The sequence below is a fragment of the Patiria miniata genome, unplaced genomic scaffold (assembly GCF_015706575.1).
Source record: "Patiria miniata isolate m_02_andy unplaced genomic scaffold, ASM1570657v1 HiC_scaffold_7, whole genome shotgun sequence".
Lineage (NCBI taxonomy): Eukaryota > Metazoa > Echinodermata > Asteroidea > Valvatida > Asterinidae > Patiria > Patiria miniata.
In genome coordinates this window covers 46,563,544-46,583,116 of record NW_024037074.1, presented here as the reverse complement: position 1 = coordinate 46,583,116, position 19,573 = coordinate 46,563,544, and the positions used below count along the sequence as shown (strand labels likewise).

The window sequence follows — 19,573 nt, the reverse complement described above, 5'->3', positions numbered from 1 at the left end:
CGAGCTAAATCTATAGTTCGCCAAAGAGAAGTCTTTTTGGGGGCTCCACGCAGTTTCGGAATGTTGGACTGAAAACAGCTTTCGTACTTGAATGCATATCTAGTGGTTTGCTTCTGAGTCACAAAATATAAAGAGAATTTGTTATGAATGATTGCTTTTAAATTTGCTTTGCAAAACAGAAGTCTTTTTGGGGGCTCCACGCAGTTTCGGAATGTTGGACTGAAAACAGCTTTCGTACTTGAATGCATATCTAGTGGTTTGCTTCTGAGTCACAAAATATAAAGAGAATTTGTTACAAATGATTGCTTTTAAATTTGCTTTGCAAAACAGATTAACTCGCAATAACAACTTTCTGGTATGCACAATTTGCTGCCTGATTGCTCCTGAATCCCCCCCAGGAAAAGTTCAACAAACAAATAAACAAAACTAACAGAACAATACCAAACAAAATCAGTGACTATTTACAATTACAACTGCTCTAAACAGATGATCACCGAGCCATCTGTCCCACATGTAGATCGTTCGTGATTGGTCCGTTAAAGTTTGTGTCACTGTAGGTCAGTGACAGACAGTAACAGAACCTGTTGCAGGAAACGTGCCAAATGATATCTTACAAAAACATAGATATATTAGCAAAGGATAATGTGTCTGCTCCATCGCTTCAGACGAACTTTCCTTGTTTCTGTGACATTGTCGTGAAAAAGGCTCATTTCCTGTTCAAGTACTCGAGCGTGTCTTCATGGGACAAGATCATTTTCAGTCAGTCGATAAACCAGCAGGACTCCTCTGAAGATGATCCAAGCAAGCAGGCCGAAACGTTTGTAACAACGCTGTAATCGTTTGATGATTTCACTTTGTGGATCACTTCCAAATTTATAAAGTGCACTTGATAAAAACAACTTGATTTGACTTCAGGATTGGACATTTTAAATTTGAGAATTTTTTGAAGATATGAAGAGTCTCGTTTTATACTTTGCGGCCTTGGGCCTAATCTGCGAGACATCCGTTTGGGTCTTAGCTTTCAACATCAATGCTGATGTTCGTCACGTCAGGACTTTCGACGGGCCAGCAGGATCATATTTTGGACTGTCGGTCCTGGGACATCAGAGCGATGGGGAGTTTTCGTGAGTCTTGCATTTTATAATGATTTCCTGAGACAGATGTTAAGATTTTAGAATTATTCATTTCTCTGTTTCAATGTTTGTAAAAATCTAGTAATAGTGTGTAGTGTACACGGATTCTTATAGTTCCCTTTGCACATATTTTTTTTTTTAAATTTGCAATAAATATCTCTAATTTGGAAATGGCATATATTTAAATTTTTTCTGTTGTTAGTCCAAAGTGAACACAAGAAAATTGAAATGAACTGAACAAGAATTATCACTTTGAAAATAAAATTAAGGAATATATCATCGAACAAGTTCTTTAGAGAGTTATAACTGAGAAAAATTGAGGTTTACTATTTTAGGGAGCAGGGGAGGTATATAATTTACATAAAACGAATTAGAAAAGAAAAAGGAAGAACCGAGAATGGATAGAACTGTTCTGGTTTAAAACTTGTTTTTTGTTCACGTTAAAGGATTTTAGTTGGTGCGCCAAACAGCACCTCAGATTGTCAGCCTAACCTGCCTGGACCACCGGGGGTGCTCTATAAGTGTCAGCCGACACAAGAGGGCGGGAGTTGTGACCAAGTGTGTCTGGACAATGAAGGTGCGTCTTTTATCTAATGTTTTTTTTTTAACAAAAAGCCTTGTCTAAGAGTGCTGCTTGTGTTGTTACACTACTTAGTTCAATACACATACTCAAAAGTCTCGACTTGACAGACTAAGTCTGTGATCTGACAGATTAAGTCTGTGATTTGACATAGTTAGTCTCTGACTTACTCAGGCTAAGTCTGTGATCTGAGAGACTTATTATAGTCTGTGACCTGACAATTAAGTCTGTGATTTGTCATAGTCTGTGACTTGACGGACTAAGTCTGTGATCTGAGAGACTTATTAGTTTGTGACCTGACAATAAAGTCTGTGATCCAACTGATTAATAGTCTGTGATTTGACATAGTCTGTGACTTGACAGACTAAGTCTGTGATCTGAGAGACTAATATTAGTCTGTGACCTTATAATTAAGTTTTTGATCCGACAGATGAAGTCTGTGACTTGACATAGTTAGTCTGTGACTTGACATACTAGATCTGTGATCTGAGAGACTTATTAGTCTGTGACTGTACAATAAAGTCTGTGATCCAACTGATTTATACTCTGTGATTTGACATAGTCTGTGACTTGACAGACTAAGTCTGTGATCTGAGAGACTTATTAGTCTGTGACCTGACAAGTCTGTGATCAGACAGATTAAGTCTGTGATTTGACAAAGTTAGTCTGTGACTTGACAGACTATATCTGCAACCCCACAGAACAACTCTGTAATCTGACAGACTAAAATAATCTACAGACTTAGTAATGAAGTTTGACAGATTAACGTCTTCACATGTGATCTGCGATTTCTGCATTTTCATCAAAACCTGCTCTCTGTTGTCATTTCCTGCAGGCAATGAGAAATATACTTTTTCATATCGAGACGTTGAAGACAAGAAGGATGGTCAGCTGCTGGGCATGGCGCTCACCAGGCAACCAGGTCCAAATGGGAAAGTCGTCGTAAGTTGCTAAGTGCTGTTTTCATTTTCGAGCTTCCTCCCCATTCTGTGACTGATTTTATATGGTGCTGGTGTGAAGCCCAATTTTGTGGCACTCAATTTCCATCCATTTCTAGAACTGAAGAAAACAGGTGAGTTTGTGAGGAGTGTTGCCAGGTCCATCGCCAGCCCTGAGCGTCGGGGGGGTCATAGTACCAACTAGGGGGCCCACTATCATAAAACTACAAAAACACACATGTATGGCTTTTACCATTGGGGGGGCCAATTGCTCGCCATGGGGGGCCCGGCCCCACCAGGCCCCCCCCCCCCCTTGGCGAAGGGCCTGAGTGTTGCCTATAGTGGTTAGGATTTTCGACTCATTATCAGAGGGTCAGGGGTTCGAATCCATCTCCTGGTCATATTTTGTGTCCTTGGGCAAGCCATGGAAACTGAGATATAAACTCCTGCGTGATGAGCCATATTTGGCTTACAACTGATGTCATTTTGCTACAGGTTTGCGGTCATAGATGGATAAATCAAGACCATGCTACCCACTACTCCTACCAGGTGGGTGCAATCCTCCTGTATCCTAGGGGGATCTGCTACGAGGTCAATGCCAGACTGGAAAGACATTCTGTGAAGAAAATCAGGCCCTGCATTTTAGGTAGGTGTGTTGAAGTACGAGAGGCCTTTTTCTCACTATCATCTTGCCTACCCATGTTGAAGTCAACATTGGTCCACTGTGAGTGGAACCTAGTTCTAGCCAGACATGAATGACAAGCAAAACTTTTCACACTAACACCAGCTTGTACAGGGATTGGCTGTAGATTTTCTGCCCCCTAAGAGCTCAACCTTGGTCTTGACCAGGATAAAATTTACCCGTGTAGAGCATCTGACCCATGTAGAAGCCGTATTGGATTCGTGCATGTGTGAAGGGGTTCCTTAAGGGTAGGGCAGATCATTTGTCATTTGTGAATTTTTATTCGTTTGAAGCACCAAACATGCTGAACATCTAAAGATGGGTGCTTAAAGGGGCATTACTGCCTGAAATCTCCAAAAATTTCATGTTTTGAATGTTTACTTTATACTTATTCCAAATATCTGGTTGAAGGGTAACTTTTTTTACCGTTCCTGAGAAAAGACGGAAAAAACTTGGTTGTTTACAGAACCGACGAGTAATATAGCAAACGCGCACGCTTGTGCGCTGTGTTGACGCTTTCGCGCTCCCATTCACAGATTCTAAACCAACCAGTGAGTCTAACGGAAATGTCTAGAAGTATAAAAGTTAAAAAGTTAAAATTCATGTTGGAGAAAATGTATAAACAACAACCGATTTTGTTTGATTGTGTTGGCAGAGAGAAGCAGTGACTGGTATCGTTGCTTGAGTGGCGCTAGTGCTGAGTATGCAGTTGACGGACAGACACTCTTACTGGGAGCACCAGGGGCCATGTACTACAGAGGTAAGCATGTCAAAATGATGTGATCCTGCTTGAATTCAATTTAAAACTACTCAGGTTCAAATTCCCCCCCCCCCCCAACTCTGACACCCCCCCCAAAAAAAATTGTTATAACAATTATAGTAATAATCAGTGTTGTAGTACTCGTACTCGGTACTCGTACTCGAGTACTACTCGAGTACTCTTTTTGGAGTACTCGTGCTCGTACTCGAATGTCAAAGTACTCGTACTCGAAATGACGGTACTCGTACTCGAGCAGCAAAGTACTCGTACTCGAATAGCAGTACTCGGGGAAAATATGTTATAGCTTCACTTACCATGGCCTTGTTTTATCGATACTTTCAGTTTGAAATGGTTGATTGGCGTGTTGAGAAATCGAGATTTCCTGATTTTCTTCTGTGCAAGTCCGGACAAACACATTTAACAACTAGCCGTGAGTGGTCTGTATATCGGTCGACTGGGCCTGGACAAATTACGCACAATGAACCATTTGCCGTATGGCCGGATTCGGAAATGCGAGTACTCGTACTGGTACTCGTAAGTACTCGTACTTGTACTCGGAGACCCGTTCTTGTACTCGGAGGTACAAGTACTTGTACTCGTACTCGGCAACCTAAGTACTCGGCAGTACTCGGTACTCGGACAAAAATACTCGACTACAACACGTGCAATAATAATTACCTATTATGTCTGCCTGTCCGCAACAATCAGACACACAAAAATCTGACGGGCCTGACCCACCCCCTGCAAAAATTCCTGGATCCGCCCCTGATACTTCATAATATTATTCTTATTATTTATTCAACCAATGGGCTCCGTGCGCCAACAAGAGGGGGCACTTTGAACCACTTTTAACATCCCCATGGACAGGACACACTGCTCGCGTGTGTTTACTGGCGTTTGTTTATGGTGTAAATCGAGGACACACACGTGCAACATCATCGATGAATTGAGGACAGGAACCAAATCGAGGACGACCTCGATTAGAAAACGTGTGCAAAACCAATGAGAGCTGTTGCGAAAAAGTTAGAGTATAAACAAATGAAAAGGGAAGAGGAACAATAGAAAATCCTTGATTTGCACCATAAACAAACGTGCGTGTTCGTGCATGCATAGCGGGAAGTACGCGTGACTTATATTTATTCTAAATGTGGACATAGCCATAGCGTCTTCGCGTGAGCATCAAGCGTCGTCGGCAATGCGTTGGAATGTCTCTGCCAGTGGTTATTCCCCAACTCTCCCTTTTTTTTTTACCAGTGAGGGGTACTTATGCACTGAGCTTATAACTTAAAAACACAGAGATGCATCACGGGGGGGGGGGGGGGGGGGGGGGAAAGGCAAAATTCTGTGGTCTGCGGACCTGTTGCCCACCAACTGGGCCAATTCAAGTCATCTTTAAATTTTTTTTATTTTTTATCAAATACAGGATCTGTCATTACTGTGAATGGAGATGACATAAACTACTTTTCTGGTATTTGGAATTATTACATCAGCAATCACCAATATCCATCTGTAGGTGAGTGGTGTTTTTTTTTTCATCTTGACTTTCAAAAGTTGAAACTCTAACCCTGGCATTTTCACGTTTGTTGAAAACATCAACGCAACTATCCCAGAGCAGTGGTGATTGAGAAATACAGGTCTCAAACAGATGACACATTTTCTTTGATAATCACAGGTTACTCAATGTCGTCAGGCCACTTCTCAAGCCCCTCGGCCAACGAGGGGGTAACCAGTGCACCGAGATACCGGGATATAGGTGCAGTCTACATCTTTGACGTAGTGCAACAGACGGTCGTGGCACAACTGATTGGAGAACCGGTAAGTTTTTCATCAAGATGTTTCATCTTGCTCCAGTTTTTTACAGATATAGTTCTCTGTTTTTTTGTTTTGGCACCCCTAAAAAATGAACTTGCCTTTCTTTGCGCAGGTAAACACATACTTTGGAGCCAGTGTGGAAGCAGTGGACTTGAATAATGATATGTGGTCCGATCTGTTGGTCGGTGCCCCGCTCTACTCCACCAATCAGGACGAAGGATGCGTCTATGTTTATATCAACGATGGAATGGTAAGTCTGTGTCTGAAACAGGCTTCAAGACATACGGCAAAATCTAGTAAGAAGAGATTCCGTTGTAGCCTTACCTTGAATGCTGCTTCAATCCAGTGGATTGATAGTCATAGAAGGCCCATGTGTGATTGTACTTTAAATAACCCATGACCTTAAAGAATTACATAATTAAGCCAATCAGAATACAGGGAAAGGAGAGTCAGCAAGGGACTCAACCAATCAAATCTCAGAAGGGTTGAGGCATGGCCAATGTCCTTAATGAGCTTGACATTTTAAGCTTTTTTTCTGTCTTTTTGTTCACAAGGGCAATTTGGAGATGAGGAGCAAACTACGAGGTTCCAACGCCATCGGAGCAAGATTTGGCTCAGCCGTTGAGACTGTCGGAGACTTGAATAAAGACTATTTCACAGGTATTTTTGATCGTTTATCTATTCATTCACTTTCGTGATGACTTCATGAGTTGTGCCCATCTAGTCCCTGTCAAGCTTAGTGTTGGAAAGAGATGGACTGCTCAGGGGTCAATTTAGAAAATAAAAGTTACATTCGCAACTGACATTTTTTCTTGAAAACGCATGGGCTGAAAAACAGAAATATTGCATGTACAGGCAAAATTGTACGTGCACAGAGCCAACGTTATATGCATCTGTGCATGTAAAACTCCTCTTAATCGACCATTGTTTTCAGGGTCATGTTGGGACGACCTCTACGGTGAGGGGCATTAGGATTCCAGAGAACACGACTCGCAGGCTCATTATGGTTTTTGATAAAACCAGAATGAATGAAGTTATAACTAAGTAGTTTTTTACCAATTAGCAAAATGGACTTGTCATGAATTGGTTCCGAAAAGAACTTGTAGAAACTCAGCTTTTCAAACCTTATTCAGAAAGTTGCTTTTGCAAGCGACGAGAATAAGCGACTAGCATTCAGAACACATGGCTATTTTTTACATTGTTTTATATTTAGATATTGCGATTGGTGCACCATATGAAGATGAAATGAGTGGAGCTGTGTACATCTACCATGGGGCAAGCTACGGCATCAATCCTAAATATTCGCAGGTGTGTTTTCCTTTTCCATTCTCAAACTTTTTTTAAAATATTTTTTGAAAAGATAATATGGTGTGAGTTCTACATCCCACGTGTACAGCATTTGCATGCAAGGTTTCAAAGTAATTTTTGTTATTGGGGCAAATTATGTTTTATAGAGTACTTATTTTTAGAAAATATTGGGAAATTTTTACAAATGCACTGCTTAATAGGAAAAAAGGGACAACTTTGAAAAAGTACGATCATCATATGGAAATTTCTAACAACATTGAGAAAACTGCTTATTTTTTGGGAACTATGTTGAACTAGTCTGGAACTATTCTTGAACCATTCTCGAACTACTTTCTCATACTTTATTGATATGTTTGTTTGGGGTCCGCAATTTTAATTTTTTTTTTTAAAAGAATTTCTTAATACCGTACAAATTTCCGTAAACTCTGCAGAGAATACCCGGCAAGAGTTTTGGTCTGATTAGCTTCGGCTACTCCCTGGCTGGTAGTCTGGACTTAGATGGTAACCAGTATCCCGATCTGATTGTTGGTGCACATCTAAGCGACTCAGTAGTGTATCTCAGGTAAAAATATCATAAGATGGAATTTTGCGTAGGAGTGATGTAGATCAATATTAGGTTTGTGCCCTTCACCGACATATAAACATAGTATACTCAGTGTGTTACCTCCCGATTGAAAGTTCAAGTTGTAAGACATCTGCACTAGAAAGCAGGAGGTCGTGGGTTCGAGTCCCACCCGAGTGTTTTTTTCAAACTTTCACTCGGAAGGTAACACACGTGAGTGTACAGTGTTTATATACGTCGGTGAAGGGCAAAAACCTAATATTGAATATTTATTATGATTATATACTGTATGTGTTTTCTTTCTTTTATCGAATTTCAGTGTCGTTTTATCGACTTGCAAATGATTCTTTTTTTCTTTTAGGACAAAGCCAGTTGTCTACATGCAAGCTACGATGGTCCTGTCTCCAGCAACCCTGATAATGCGCAATGCTAGCGATACCAGCAAAAAGCCCATCAGGTCCACGGTGATCGTATGCCTGACGTACCACGGCATCAACGTAGGCTCCTCACAAAGTGAGTGCCTTATTTGCTGTTCATTCAGGATGTTGTGTCCTTGAGCAAGCCACTTTTCCCAAATTCATACCAACTCTGAAAGCTGTCACAGAATCCTGTAGAATCCTTATAGGTCAGAGGCAGGCCCAGAACTTAGGGTTTTGCTGTCGAGGGGAGGGCCGGGGTGTTAGCAGGCATTTGCTGCTTTTTTTCTTTGAGATTTTCCTTTTTTAGACCCCCTATACTCCCTGTAGATCTGTTTCTGTAGATTTTTAGTTTTTGGTATAGCCATAGGTTCCCAAGATCCGATGGGGTTTCTATGGTTCCCAAGATCCCATGGGTTGTCTATGGTTCCCAAGATCCCATAGGGTGTCTATGGTTCCCAAGTTCCCATGGGGTGTCTATGGTTCCCAAGATCCCAAGGGGTGTCTATGGTTCCCAAGATCCCAAGGGGTGTCTATGGTTGCCAAGACCCCATGGGGTGTCTATATGGTTCCCCAAATCCGCGGGGTGGGTATGGTTCCCAAGATCCCATGGGGTGTCTATGGTTCCTAAGATCCCAAGGGGTGTATATGGTTTTCAAGTTCCCATGGGGTTTCTAGTCCCCAAGATCCCATGGGGTGTCTATGGTTGCCAAGATCCCATGGGTTGTCTATGGTTCCCAAGCTCCCATGGGGTGTATGGTTCCCGAGTTCCCATGGGGTTTCTATGGTCCCCAAGATCCCATGGGGTTTCTATGGTCCCCAAGATCCCAAGGGGTGTATATGGTTTTCAAGTTCCCATGGGGTTTCTAGTCCCCAAGATCCCATGGGGTGTCTATGGTTCCCAAGATCCCATGGGTTGTCTATGGTTCCCAAGCTCCCATGGGGTGTATATGGTTCCCAAGTTCCCATGGGGTTTCTATGGTCCCCAAGATCCCATGGGGTGTCTATGGTTCCCAAGATCCCGTGGGGTGTCTATAGTTCCCAAGATTCTATGGGGTGTATGGTTCCCGAGTTCCCATGGGGTTTCTATGGTCCCCAAGATCCCATGGGGTGTCTATGGTCGCCAAGATCCCATGGAATGTCTATGGTTCCCATGATCCCATGGGGTGTCTATGATTCCCAAGATCCCATGGGGTGTCTATGGTTCCCAAGATCCGGGTGTTTATGGGTCATCCATTTTGTGACTTTCTGTCTTATTGCAGGTGTTGTGTACACCCTGGAGGCTGACAACCAGGTGTCATCCATTCTTCAGTCGAGAGTCTACTTTGGGTCATCAGTTTCTGCCTCACGCATTGAGGAGACAACCTCATTGGATAACAGTATCCAAAAATGTGTAAATCATACGCTGACCGTCAAGGTAGAGATCTCCTGAGTCACAAGAGAGTTACAATATGTCAATCATAAGTAAATCATAAATCAATCACAAATTGATCGTAATAAAGTCAATTGCAAGTCAATATTACAAGTTGATGTCACGTCAGTCACAAGTAAATCACAAGTCGATCATAATTCAGCCGTAAGTCAATCACAAGTCATGCAAAGGTCAATCACACGTCAGTCATACTTGAAGACATCACAAGTCAATCACAAGTCATCGTTATTTAATCACAAGTCAATCACGTGTCAATCACAAGCATTAATGCTTTTCACTTTTTCATAAATTTTAATTTTCATGTTTTAGAACTTTGTAAAGGATTTTCTGAATCCGATCCCCGTTGAGCTTTCCTACCGTCTCCATGACGATGGGTCCCCCATGGCACCAGTATTGAGCCCATCGTCGATGAGTGGCATCCACAGGGAGGTAAGAATGGCATCAACCCTCCTGCTGTCTGAACAGTCACAGACAGTCAAAAAAAAATCAATCCTCTTCCCCTGCCATGCCTTTTACACAGGTTGGTCACCAACAGTCAGATCATATTTGTAAGCAAGCACTGTGACTAGTCAAATTCAGTCACCAGACAAAAGCAGGCAAGTGGTAGGCACAGCTGGCTTATCAATCACCTATAGACAATTAATCCAGGTCAAATTTTCTTTGACTCTCCCTATATGTACACCCGTTCACAATTTTTGCAATTGCCACAATTTTTTGTGTGTGTTTCATCTACATACATGTAGGTCAAGGTCATGAAGATTCGTTATTCAAAAATCCCGTCCGATTTTTTGACACACAGATTGGTTTTGGCCGAGACTGCGGAGCGGATGACATCTGCCAAGCAGAGCTACAGTTTGTCAATTATTCCTACAGCCTTCGAAGGTTTGTAAAGTCTGGAAGAAAGACAACATTCCTGTAAAATCATTTCAGGCAAGGGTGTCAATCGCTTCTCAAAAGTGGGGGACATACCTTGATCAAAACTAATGTGAGTGCGAAGCCCTAACAGCATGGGGTTCAGGGCCCGCTTAAGGACCCCCCAAAAATTTGGATTTTAGAAGCTCTGTAGTGCGATCTGAGGCAATTTCTGACCACTTTTACCAATATTTTTGGAGCAAAAGATCATCATTTATCAAACATCATGTTCGAGTTGGAGTCATTCAATCAGCCATTCTGAGCTTTAGAATCAAATGTAGGTTAACATTTTTATTTGGGTCACAAAAGTGACGGGGGGGGGGGGGGGGGGTGAAAAACGATATGATATCCCCCTCCACCGATTGACACCCGTGCTTTCAGGCAATGCAGTTAGCATGTTAATTCACACTCTTGTTTGTGAACTACAAGTATCGGTACTTTAATAACTGGTTGCAAAAATAAGATTGCTGTCCGCAAGCTACTCTTGACTCAAAAGGCATTTTTCAAATGTTTATGTAATGTTTCTGCCGATACTTATTCCAGTGGTCGCGAGGAGATCTTTTTGGGAGCAGATGCCAGCGTCTTCATCACTGTCCAGATATCCAACGAGGGGGAAGAGGCCCATCAGGCCAGGCTGGTCATCACGCACCCGGAAAATGTGGTCTACGAGGCTGTGGAAACCATCACGGTAAGGAACTCAACGAAATGCTAATTGTGTGGTTACAGGAAGAGTAGGAATAAATGAGTATGGTGGCTCAACATGCAAAAGGGACAGTACCATTCTATCAAGCCTTAATACAGACAACAGAATGAAAAGTTGGACCAACTTTTGTGACTGTGTTTTTTTGTTAACTAATTTCAATTTGAATATATTTATTTCACATCACCATCTTGAATCTTGGCATGTATAGAAAGCTTACTACTGAAAAAAATATTCTCTACTATAACTATTGGGGTATTTTTAGGGAGTAAATAGCTTCACAACAGATTATAACATTTAAGATTAGAATAGAGGAAGAGATTTGAAGGTTTACATGGTGGAAAGATACTAAGACAAGATAAGTTTGCGGTAGCACCATGTGAATAAATTTCTTTTGTGAGTATGTGTGGTTCTGAAAAGAACTGGAGGGACTGTGGTTCTTTTCAGAACCACACATACTCACAAAAGAGATTTATTCACATGGTGCTACCGCAAACTTATCTTGTCTTAGAAAAGAGGAACTCAAGAATCACCCATTACTCTATTCAGTAGATGGTACTGAATGCCTTCAAAAAACATTTTTATCTTTTTTTTTTAGGTTAGATGTTTGTAGATGCGAATCGTGCAAGATATGGGCCCAACTTATTTGGTCCATGTGGGATCTTTTCTCAAACAAACCAAGAAGATCTGATCTATGATTATTTTTATCCTAATGAATCACTGTTGTAGACCACAGAAAGGATCGGAGTGAAGTGTGAACCAGTGTCTTTGGAGGATGGCAGCTCTCCATACATCGACTGCAACATCGGGAATCCATTGAGAAGTGACGGCAAGGTATATAGTGGGATGAGGAAAAAATGGTGGCAGATGTGGGATTCAAACTTTGGACCAACTAAAACCAAGCCAAGCCTGCTAACCACTTCACCATGTTATTTTGCCCTAAAGGTCCCGTGGCGTAAATTTTACTTGGGAACATATTTTGTGCAACTTTCTACTCCTCGTAAATAAATGAAACTATTTGACATCCCTTTTTGATTAATTTTATTGAAAAGTGCATTTCTTTAAACACATAAAACTTCCCATGCTTTTCCTGACAAATGAGAATAGTTGTTTTGAAAATAAACTTGTTGCTTTATTTTGATGACTGATAACTTTGCTTTATGAAACTTTTTATTAATTGTTTTGCCTCAGGCCTTAGACTTATTAGGAAACAAAATAACGAATAAACAAACATTACACGAAAACCATTCCTGATCAACTTAGAAAAAAGCAGAAATCGTAAACTTCTTTCCACAGGTACTCCTACAAGTACGAATGGACATTGGCAACTTGGCGCCAAGCCAAACCAGCTTGAACGTGTCGCTGTCTTTGTCCACTAGCAGCAGCGAGTCGGACTTGGACAATAACGAAGCCTTGGTCAGCATACCGGTCACTATACAGGCAGACGTGACCATGGATGGGTAAGTATGACAGAACGGTAGCGATTGGCTGCAGAAGATCACGTGATCATGAGGTCACACCGGGGGTCGAGTTAGCATAATGTGCCCCAGCCTTATAATCTCGCACTAACAAGATTGTGCACCTTCTTGAGATGGAAAACTACCCCTTGAAAGCCCAAATACCCCTCTCGCAAAACTAACATTGTGCCCCTCTTGAGATGGAAAATTGACCATCAAAAACAATAGTGCTCCTCTCGCGATTCCTTCTCGAGATGGACAACTGCCCCTCGAAAGCACTTTTAGTGCCCCACTCGCAACATTAAAATTGTGCCTCCTTTGAAAAAATAAGGTTTCAATAACAAAGCAATTTTCAAAATGGCTGCCATTGTTCTTGTTAGTCTATTATTGTTTTCAAAGGACAAATCTGTGATGGCCCTATATAGCCAAATATCTTTTTCATTGCATACTTTGACTGTGTGCCAAATGCCATGCTTTTATCATAAAAGGCACAATCCCATCGCCAATCTGCCGTACTAATATTGTAAGATAGTGTCCAACTCTCTAAAAGCAAGCTACTCATTTATTTCCCTTTTTTAAAGTTGTTTTTCTTGTATCTTTACTGTCTTTGAAAGACTTCATTCATATTGCTTATTTTGATATAGGGCATCCACTCCTGAACAGCTTGTGTACAAGCAAGACAAAGACAACTTAGCACAGTACTTGGAAGACATCTTAAAGACCGTCCGACACCTTAGAGACGTCCGTATGTCTTCATCCTCCATAGACCGACCGAGAGTCATCGATGCGGGCGGGGGAGGGCAGGACAGGGGCGTCGTCTACAATACAGACTCGCCGATGGCGCTAGCGACGCCCGAACCAGACCAAGAGCTGGATGTCGATGATGAAAATTCCGACATGCCAGTTAACGATACGGAGATTGGGCCAGAGTTTACACAGCTGTTTGAGGTCAGTCTTCTTCATGTGTTGGAATTATTTTGCATTGGGGAGATGCAGAGTTAATATCGGGTCAGGCCTTCTCCAGTGTTGTACTGTTTCCCAAACTGAGGATCAATTTTCTTGGGAGATGGTAAGCACAATTAGCTTTCGCTTAGCAAAGCAGGTTACAAACTGAAATGTCTTGTATTATTGCATTGCTAGTGGTTGGTACTCAGCCGATTTTTGCTGAGCAGGTAAGTTAACAAAGAAAGTTTTGTGCTTTGTAGTTCATTGAAATTGGACCAAGGCATTTAGTCATCTTCCTAGAAAGTAGACCGAGAAGAATGCTACTTTAAGCGGAAAGCCTTTGAGGATTTTAAAAATAAAATAAAAAGTTCAATTTAAAAAATGCTACTTTTTTATATTTTACCCAATCAGATCGCCAACTTGGGACCCGGTCGTGTTCCCTATGCCGCTATGGTGAACATCTCAATCCCTTGGAGGACACGTGAGGGTGACTGGCTATTTTTCATCACAGAAGTCCAGGTAAGTTAACAATGCTTTGGATAGTTCAGTGTTTTCCCTGGCATTTCAAATTTTTCTGTGGGGGTGGGGGGAGGGAGTTGTAGGGGATGACACTCCTCAATTAATTTTTTGTGGTCAGGAACAATTGTTGGTCTGTTTCCATTTGTTTCTGTACAGCAGGGTAATTAGCCAGGTGTACCCCCCCTCATGGATTTGAACGTCGTTTCCCCCCCCCCCCCCTCCTTAAAAATGGTCTAGCAAAGCCCATGAGTTTCCCCCTTTTAAAAGAGGTTGCAATTTTTATATTTCAATGATCACCCTTCATTGAATAGGTGTTGGACAATAAAAAGACAAATTCCACACATATGATATTATAAACACTTGTCCCTTGTCCATGACATTGCAGGGCAGAGACGGCGTCGAGTCGTGTAACCTCGAGAGCGTCTTGAAGCAACAATATCAAGGCATCTTGGAGCATTATAACACATCGTCGAAAGATACAGCCGATCCGGATGCCAAGATGAAACCAGACAAGAAGAAAAGCGGAACGCTGAGAACGACATTTGTGAGTATCCACTTTTTATGAAATTCTGTGGATGTAAATTAGGTTTTGTCTTTCGCCAATTCATGGAGCAACTGTGGGCCAATAGATACAGTGCTTGACCCATGTGCCATGGTAGGCCTATGGGTTCAAACCCCGACTTTGAACGTGGTGCTTGTGTTCTTGGGCAAGACACTTTACAACACTTCTCTCCACAAAGGAGTATAAATGGGTACCTGTGAAGGTAGAGACCAGCATGCGCTGATCTTGAGCTGCTGCTGAAACTGGTCTCATTGCCTGACGACCAGGGGCAATAATTAGCGCTTTGTATCCTTTGGCAAAGGCGCTTTATAAATACATGTATACATATTATAAATGTACAGTTAGTGTTATTTATGTATTATTAATTTTATGAGCAATATTAAGCTCGATGTTCAGTTCTCTCTGGAAAAACATCACACCTGCCTGTTTTGGAAACTCAAAAGTCCCCACAACTCAGTCCCAATTTTCCTGACGAAACAAGAGTTGGGATGGGACACAACCTCATCACCCTCCACCTACAACTTCCGTTGTTGAATTCTCAATCCATTTTTGGTAATCATCAGAATTGTGAAACAGCAGAGTGCGTGATGTTGCAGTGTCGGGTTCAGCCGTTGGCCGCGAGGAGCAGTGCGGTGATAGAGGTCCACGCACGGCTCTGGAAATACTCCTTCCTGAAGGTGAGACAGGGTGTGTGGTTGGCCCCTTACGTGCCACTTTAAACCGCCCTGCCTGTTACTCCCCGTACCGCCCAAAATTGCCCCTGCACTCTGTGGTTTTATAGAATCGTCAGGGAATAAAGTGGAACAGTAGGGTTACAGTCTCAGTAGAGGAAGGACCTAGGATATAGCACTTGTATTACATTGTACACTCAACCAAAAAAGAAAGTCTCCCCTTCCAATACTTTTTGGTCAAACTCAAAAACTACTGAGCACCTCTCGCTCAAATAACTGTACAGAAGTTCCTTAGCAATCGAGCCATACTCTTTACTTGGTCCAAAACAACAATAATTTTTTTCTTCCCCATTCCTCCCTTCCCCACATTTTGCAGAATAAGACAAGGTTTTTGTACCTCCTCATTTATGTTTTCTTCTTTCCATTTCAGTCCAGCTTTGGTTTGGTCTCGATGATTTCCAACACGTCGGTCGAGGTCAAGGACCCACAGGGGCTGTTCACGCAACCGGCTAGCCACTTGCCGGACAAGACTACGGTAAGTAGCTAAGGGACCATTTTGCTTGAAGGTAGTATTTAGCGTATGAAGAAGCTTCTACGATGTATCCAGTGGTGTAACCTGGAGACCCTCCAGGCCCCCCTCCCCCGACAAATTCCTGTACCCAAGGTGCCCCACCCCCAGTCCCACAAATGCTAGGCTACAGTGCCCTCAGTGCCGGAGAGCTCCAAGAAATGCCACCTCTAGCACTCTTGAATAGGGTGGATGGGTACTAGGGATGTAGTCAAGTCAATCACCAGTCCCTGCAAGTCCATCACAAGTCCTCCAGTCCCAATTCAACTCACAAGCTATTCAAATGAGCTTCGACAAAGACATTCCTTTGCTATTGTTCATCCGCTGTTACTTGTGACTGGGCTTGTGACTGGACTTGTGACTTGACTTGTGATTTACTTGTGACTGGGCTTGTGACTGAACTTGTGACTTGACTTGTGATTTACTTGTGACTGGACTTGTGATTTACTTGTGACTTGACTTGTGATTTACTTGTGACTGGACTTGTGATGTACTTGTGACTGGACTTGTGATTTACTTTGTGACTGGACTTGTGATTTACTTGTGACTGGACATGTGATGGACTCGTGACTATGTCCCAGGTGGTCATGAGTGAATTCTAGGCTGCAGCGCCCTGTACGGGCTGTGCACAGATCCATAAGAACCTTGATGTGATGGCTTTATCACGTCATTGTCTGTTACAGGTTAAGATCACGGTCTCAGCTGAGGAGATCCAGTCCACGGAACTGCCACTCCCGCCCTGGGTCATCCCGTTCAGTGCATGCCTGGGTATAGCCCTGTTGGTTATAGTGGTCGCTGTGATGGCTAAGGTGAGTCATGATGAATCATTGTGTTTTTTTTATGTCGTGTGCACATAAACTTGTTGAGGGCAGCGTTGTTCTCCTGGGGTCCGTGTATTGGTCCGACACCTCATAGGTCCGACACCTCATAAGTCTGATGCCTCATAAGTCCGACGCCTCATAAGTCCGAACCATCGTTTTTCCCTTATAAGTCCGATGCCTCATTAGTCTGAAACATCGTTTGTCCAGTGTGGGAGTTATGAGGCGTCGGACTTATGAGGCGTCGGACCTATGATGGCCGAATCCCTAAGTCCAATGCCGCATAAATCTGATGCCTCACAATTCCGAAATTTCAGACTTATGAGGCGTCGGACTTACGATACAGCCCCGTACTCCCATGAACCCTGTCCTGGGTCATGCCATTTTGTACATGTGTGCATATAGTTCTGTTGGTTGTTTGAGTGGTTGAGATAGGTCATATAACAGATGATTGCGTCTCCTGTGTGCATGGTCTGTAGAGGACAGCACATAACTCCTGCAAGGGGTGACCCATCGCACTATAAGTACGAGTTCTTGCTTAATTTTGGACCCTGGAGCTTTCAGCCTTCAGATATGGCCAAAATGTAATTTGATCACAGACTATAAACTCAAATCAAAGCTAGGAGTTTACTACTAATGGTAACCATAGAAATGTAGAAGTACCCTCGAATACCATTGCTTTTGCCGTGGGTTACCATTGATGTTTTTGTAAGGATGTCAAAGATGTAAGGATTTGACACTCCAGTATCGCAGCTTGTACGGTGTTGATGTTTTTCCCTAATTTCTTCAAAACTACACAGCTGGGATTTTTCCAGCGGAAGACAGTGGAGGGCATGAAGCGACAACTGATGCAGGAAGAGGCCGATGCCGCAGAGCAACAAGACAAACTTCTGTGAGTTGAATAGGAAGCAAACCAAGACGAAGAGAGAGAAAAAAAATGAAGCTGTAGAGCAAGAAGCCAATTAGACTTTTTGTGAAATTCTACAAAGATTGGAGCAATTTCGATCGAGATATATACTCCATCTTACTTTAGTCAGTATCGTAGTTGAATCCAGTCAAAAGACAAAGGAATGCCTTTTAATTTGTCATTGTTACTTGGAACTGGAATCAGGTAGCCAGACCAGAGCATCGACCATTAAATCAATCACTTGTTGACAAATTATTCTTGATAAAGCTATACAGGGCGAGCCAAAAAAGAAAGTGACCCGATTTAATGCCTTTTTTGTCCTTATTAAAAAAGCAATCAAAATTGATACATCAATGAAGTAAGTGTTCTTTCAGCAAAACGAAACGATTCACATACGGATGTGCGTGAATTGTTTTTGTTTTGATGAAAGAACACACACCTTTTTTTGTGATCCTGGGACAGAACTTAAAACGGTAGTTGTATTTAATATTCCGTAACTTGAGAATTACTTGAGTGATTTGAATTGTCCTTGTACTAAAAGAAAGGTTATTAATTGGGCTTTCATATCCTAGATTTCTAAAGTCCCACATGCAGAACTTTATGAAGAAATGGTCCTGAATTTTGGGTTTCCTTTTTTTTTCTTACTCGCCCTGTATTTAAAGAGAAGGGTGACTTTTATGCTTATAAACATATAATCAAAGAATCACTGTTTTGTTTTGTCGAAATCCTGTCAAACAGGAGCAAAATGTAATCAGATTTTGTCAATTGTGATCCTGTTAATCAGTGTGCTTAAAGTGCTCTTTTTTTTTTACTTGTAAATGCTTTTGCTATTTTCATATAATTAAATTGTCTGAAATATTTTCAATTATTCAGCTTTTTTGTAAGAAAAAAAATAATTTAATTAAAGCTTTATGACCGTTAGAATAATGCAAAGTCAGCATAATCTTTTAAAAGTCATAGTAGCATATAAAGTTGGAGAATTTGGAAGAAACGTTTTAGCTCTTTACTGTTCTAAGCTGACTTTAGGCAAACTTTTCGATGCGATATTTGCATCCGTCCAGAACTCTGAAGTATCTCTACAGCAGTTTGAAGCGATTTCATTTTTCAAAAAATTCCGGCCAAAATTGAAAACATTGCAAGGGGGTTAACCTTGCATTTTTATCAAATTTTGGTAAAAAAAAATTCTGCAAACATCTCAGACATAAATCATGAAGCAAGAGAAACATATTTTAATATTTGTCAATCCATTATATCACAGATTTGTATGAAAATAAAGAATTTTTGAAAACGAAAGTACATTTTTGTTGTAATTATTTTGATATTAATCGGGGAAGGGGGGAAATCACATTTTTGACTGATTTTAGCCCAAATTTTAGCGCATTTTTCTTTGGTATAGTACACCTGTTAAGGCAAAAATTGACTTTTCTCCAAACAATGCAGAAATTCCTTTGGAAGTCAGAGGAGCACCAATCAATACTCAAACACGCAATATTTTGAAGATTTGGGCAAAAACCTTCGATTTTTGAATGATTTTACCCCATATTTTCGTCCAAATTTTCTTTGAAAAAGCATATCTTTATACAAAGTGTATTGGAATATGTTCTAAGGTCCCTTAGGCATCTTTCTGGCAAGTTTCAAGGAATTTCATTTTTTGGTCAAAATTGAAAAAAATGTAAGGGGTTAGCCTTACATTTTTATGAAAATTATGCCAAAAATTGACTTTTCTCCAAACAATGCAGAACTTCCTTTGGAAGTCTGAGGAGCACGAATCAATACTCAAACACCCAATATTTGGAAGATTTGGGCAAAAACCATCAATTTTGTGAGAAATAAATTAACATTTTTGAATGATTTTATCCCATATTTTCGTCCATATTTTCTTTTGAAAAGC

At 41.5% G+C, this 19,573-nt stretch overlaps 1 protein-coding gene across 1 annotated transcript; it reads left to right on the top strand.

Moving 5' to 3' along the window:
* Positions 1-612: 612 nt before the first annotated feature.
* Positions 613-18,975, top strand: LOC119746367 (integrin alpha-9-like). The gene is made up of 25 exons (XM_038223274.1): positions 613-1,124; positions 1,580-1,710; positions 2,549-2,655; positions 3,147-3,297; positions 3,989-4,093; positions 5,517-5,606; positions 5,766-5,908; positions 6,018-6,155; positions 6,460-6,565; positions 7,119-7,213; positions 7,645-7,775; positions 8,137-8,288; positions 9,454-9,608; positions 9,933-10,052; positions 10,423-10,505; positions 11,079-11,223; positions 11,965-12,069; positions 12,532-12,695; positions 13,337-13,640; positions 14,049-14,156; positions 14,542-14,700; positions 15,282-15,395; positions 15,820-15,924; positions 16,641-16,766; positions 17,576-18,975. Exons 1-25 carry the CDS (start codon positions 952-954, stop codon positions 17,669-17,671), a joined length of 3,306 nt encoding a protein of 1,101 aa, XP_038079202.1. The 5' UTR covers positions 613-951; the 3' UTR covers positions 17,672-18,975.
* The last annotated feature ends 598 nt before the right edge of the window (positions 18,976-19,573 follow it).

What these genes read in the sequence shown, in the direction of transcription:
- LOC119746367 (XM_038223274.1), top strand. Translation starts at nt 952, where the DNA reads ATGAAGAGTCTCGTTTTATACTTTGCGGCCTTGGGCCTAATCTGCGAG. An exon ending in TATTCCTACAGCCTTCGAAG is followed by an intron (nt 10,506 to 11,078) that starts GTTTGTAAAGTC and finishes TACTTATTCCAG; the next exon opens with TGGTCGCGAGGAGATCTTTT. An exon ending in TGGTCGCTGTGATGGCTAAG is followed by an intron (nt 16,767 to 17,575) that starts GTGAGTCATGAT and finishes AAAACTACACAG; the next exon opens with CTGGGATTTTTCCAGCGGAA.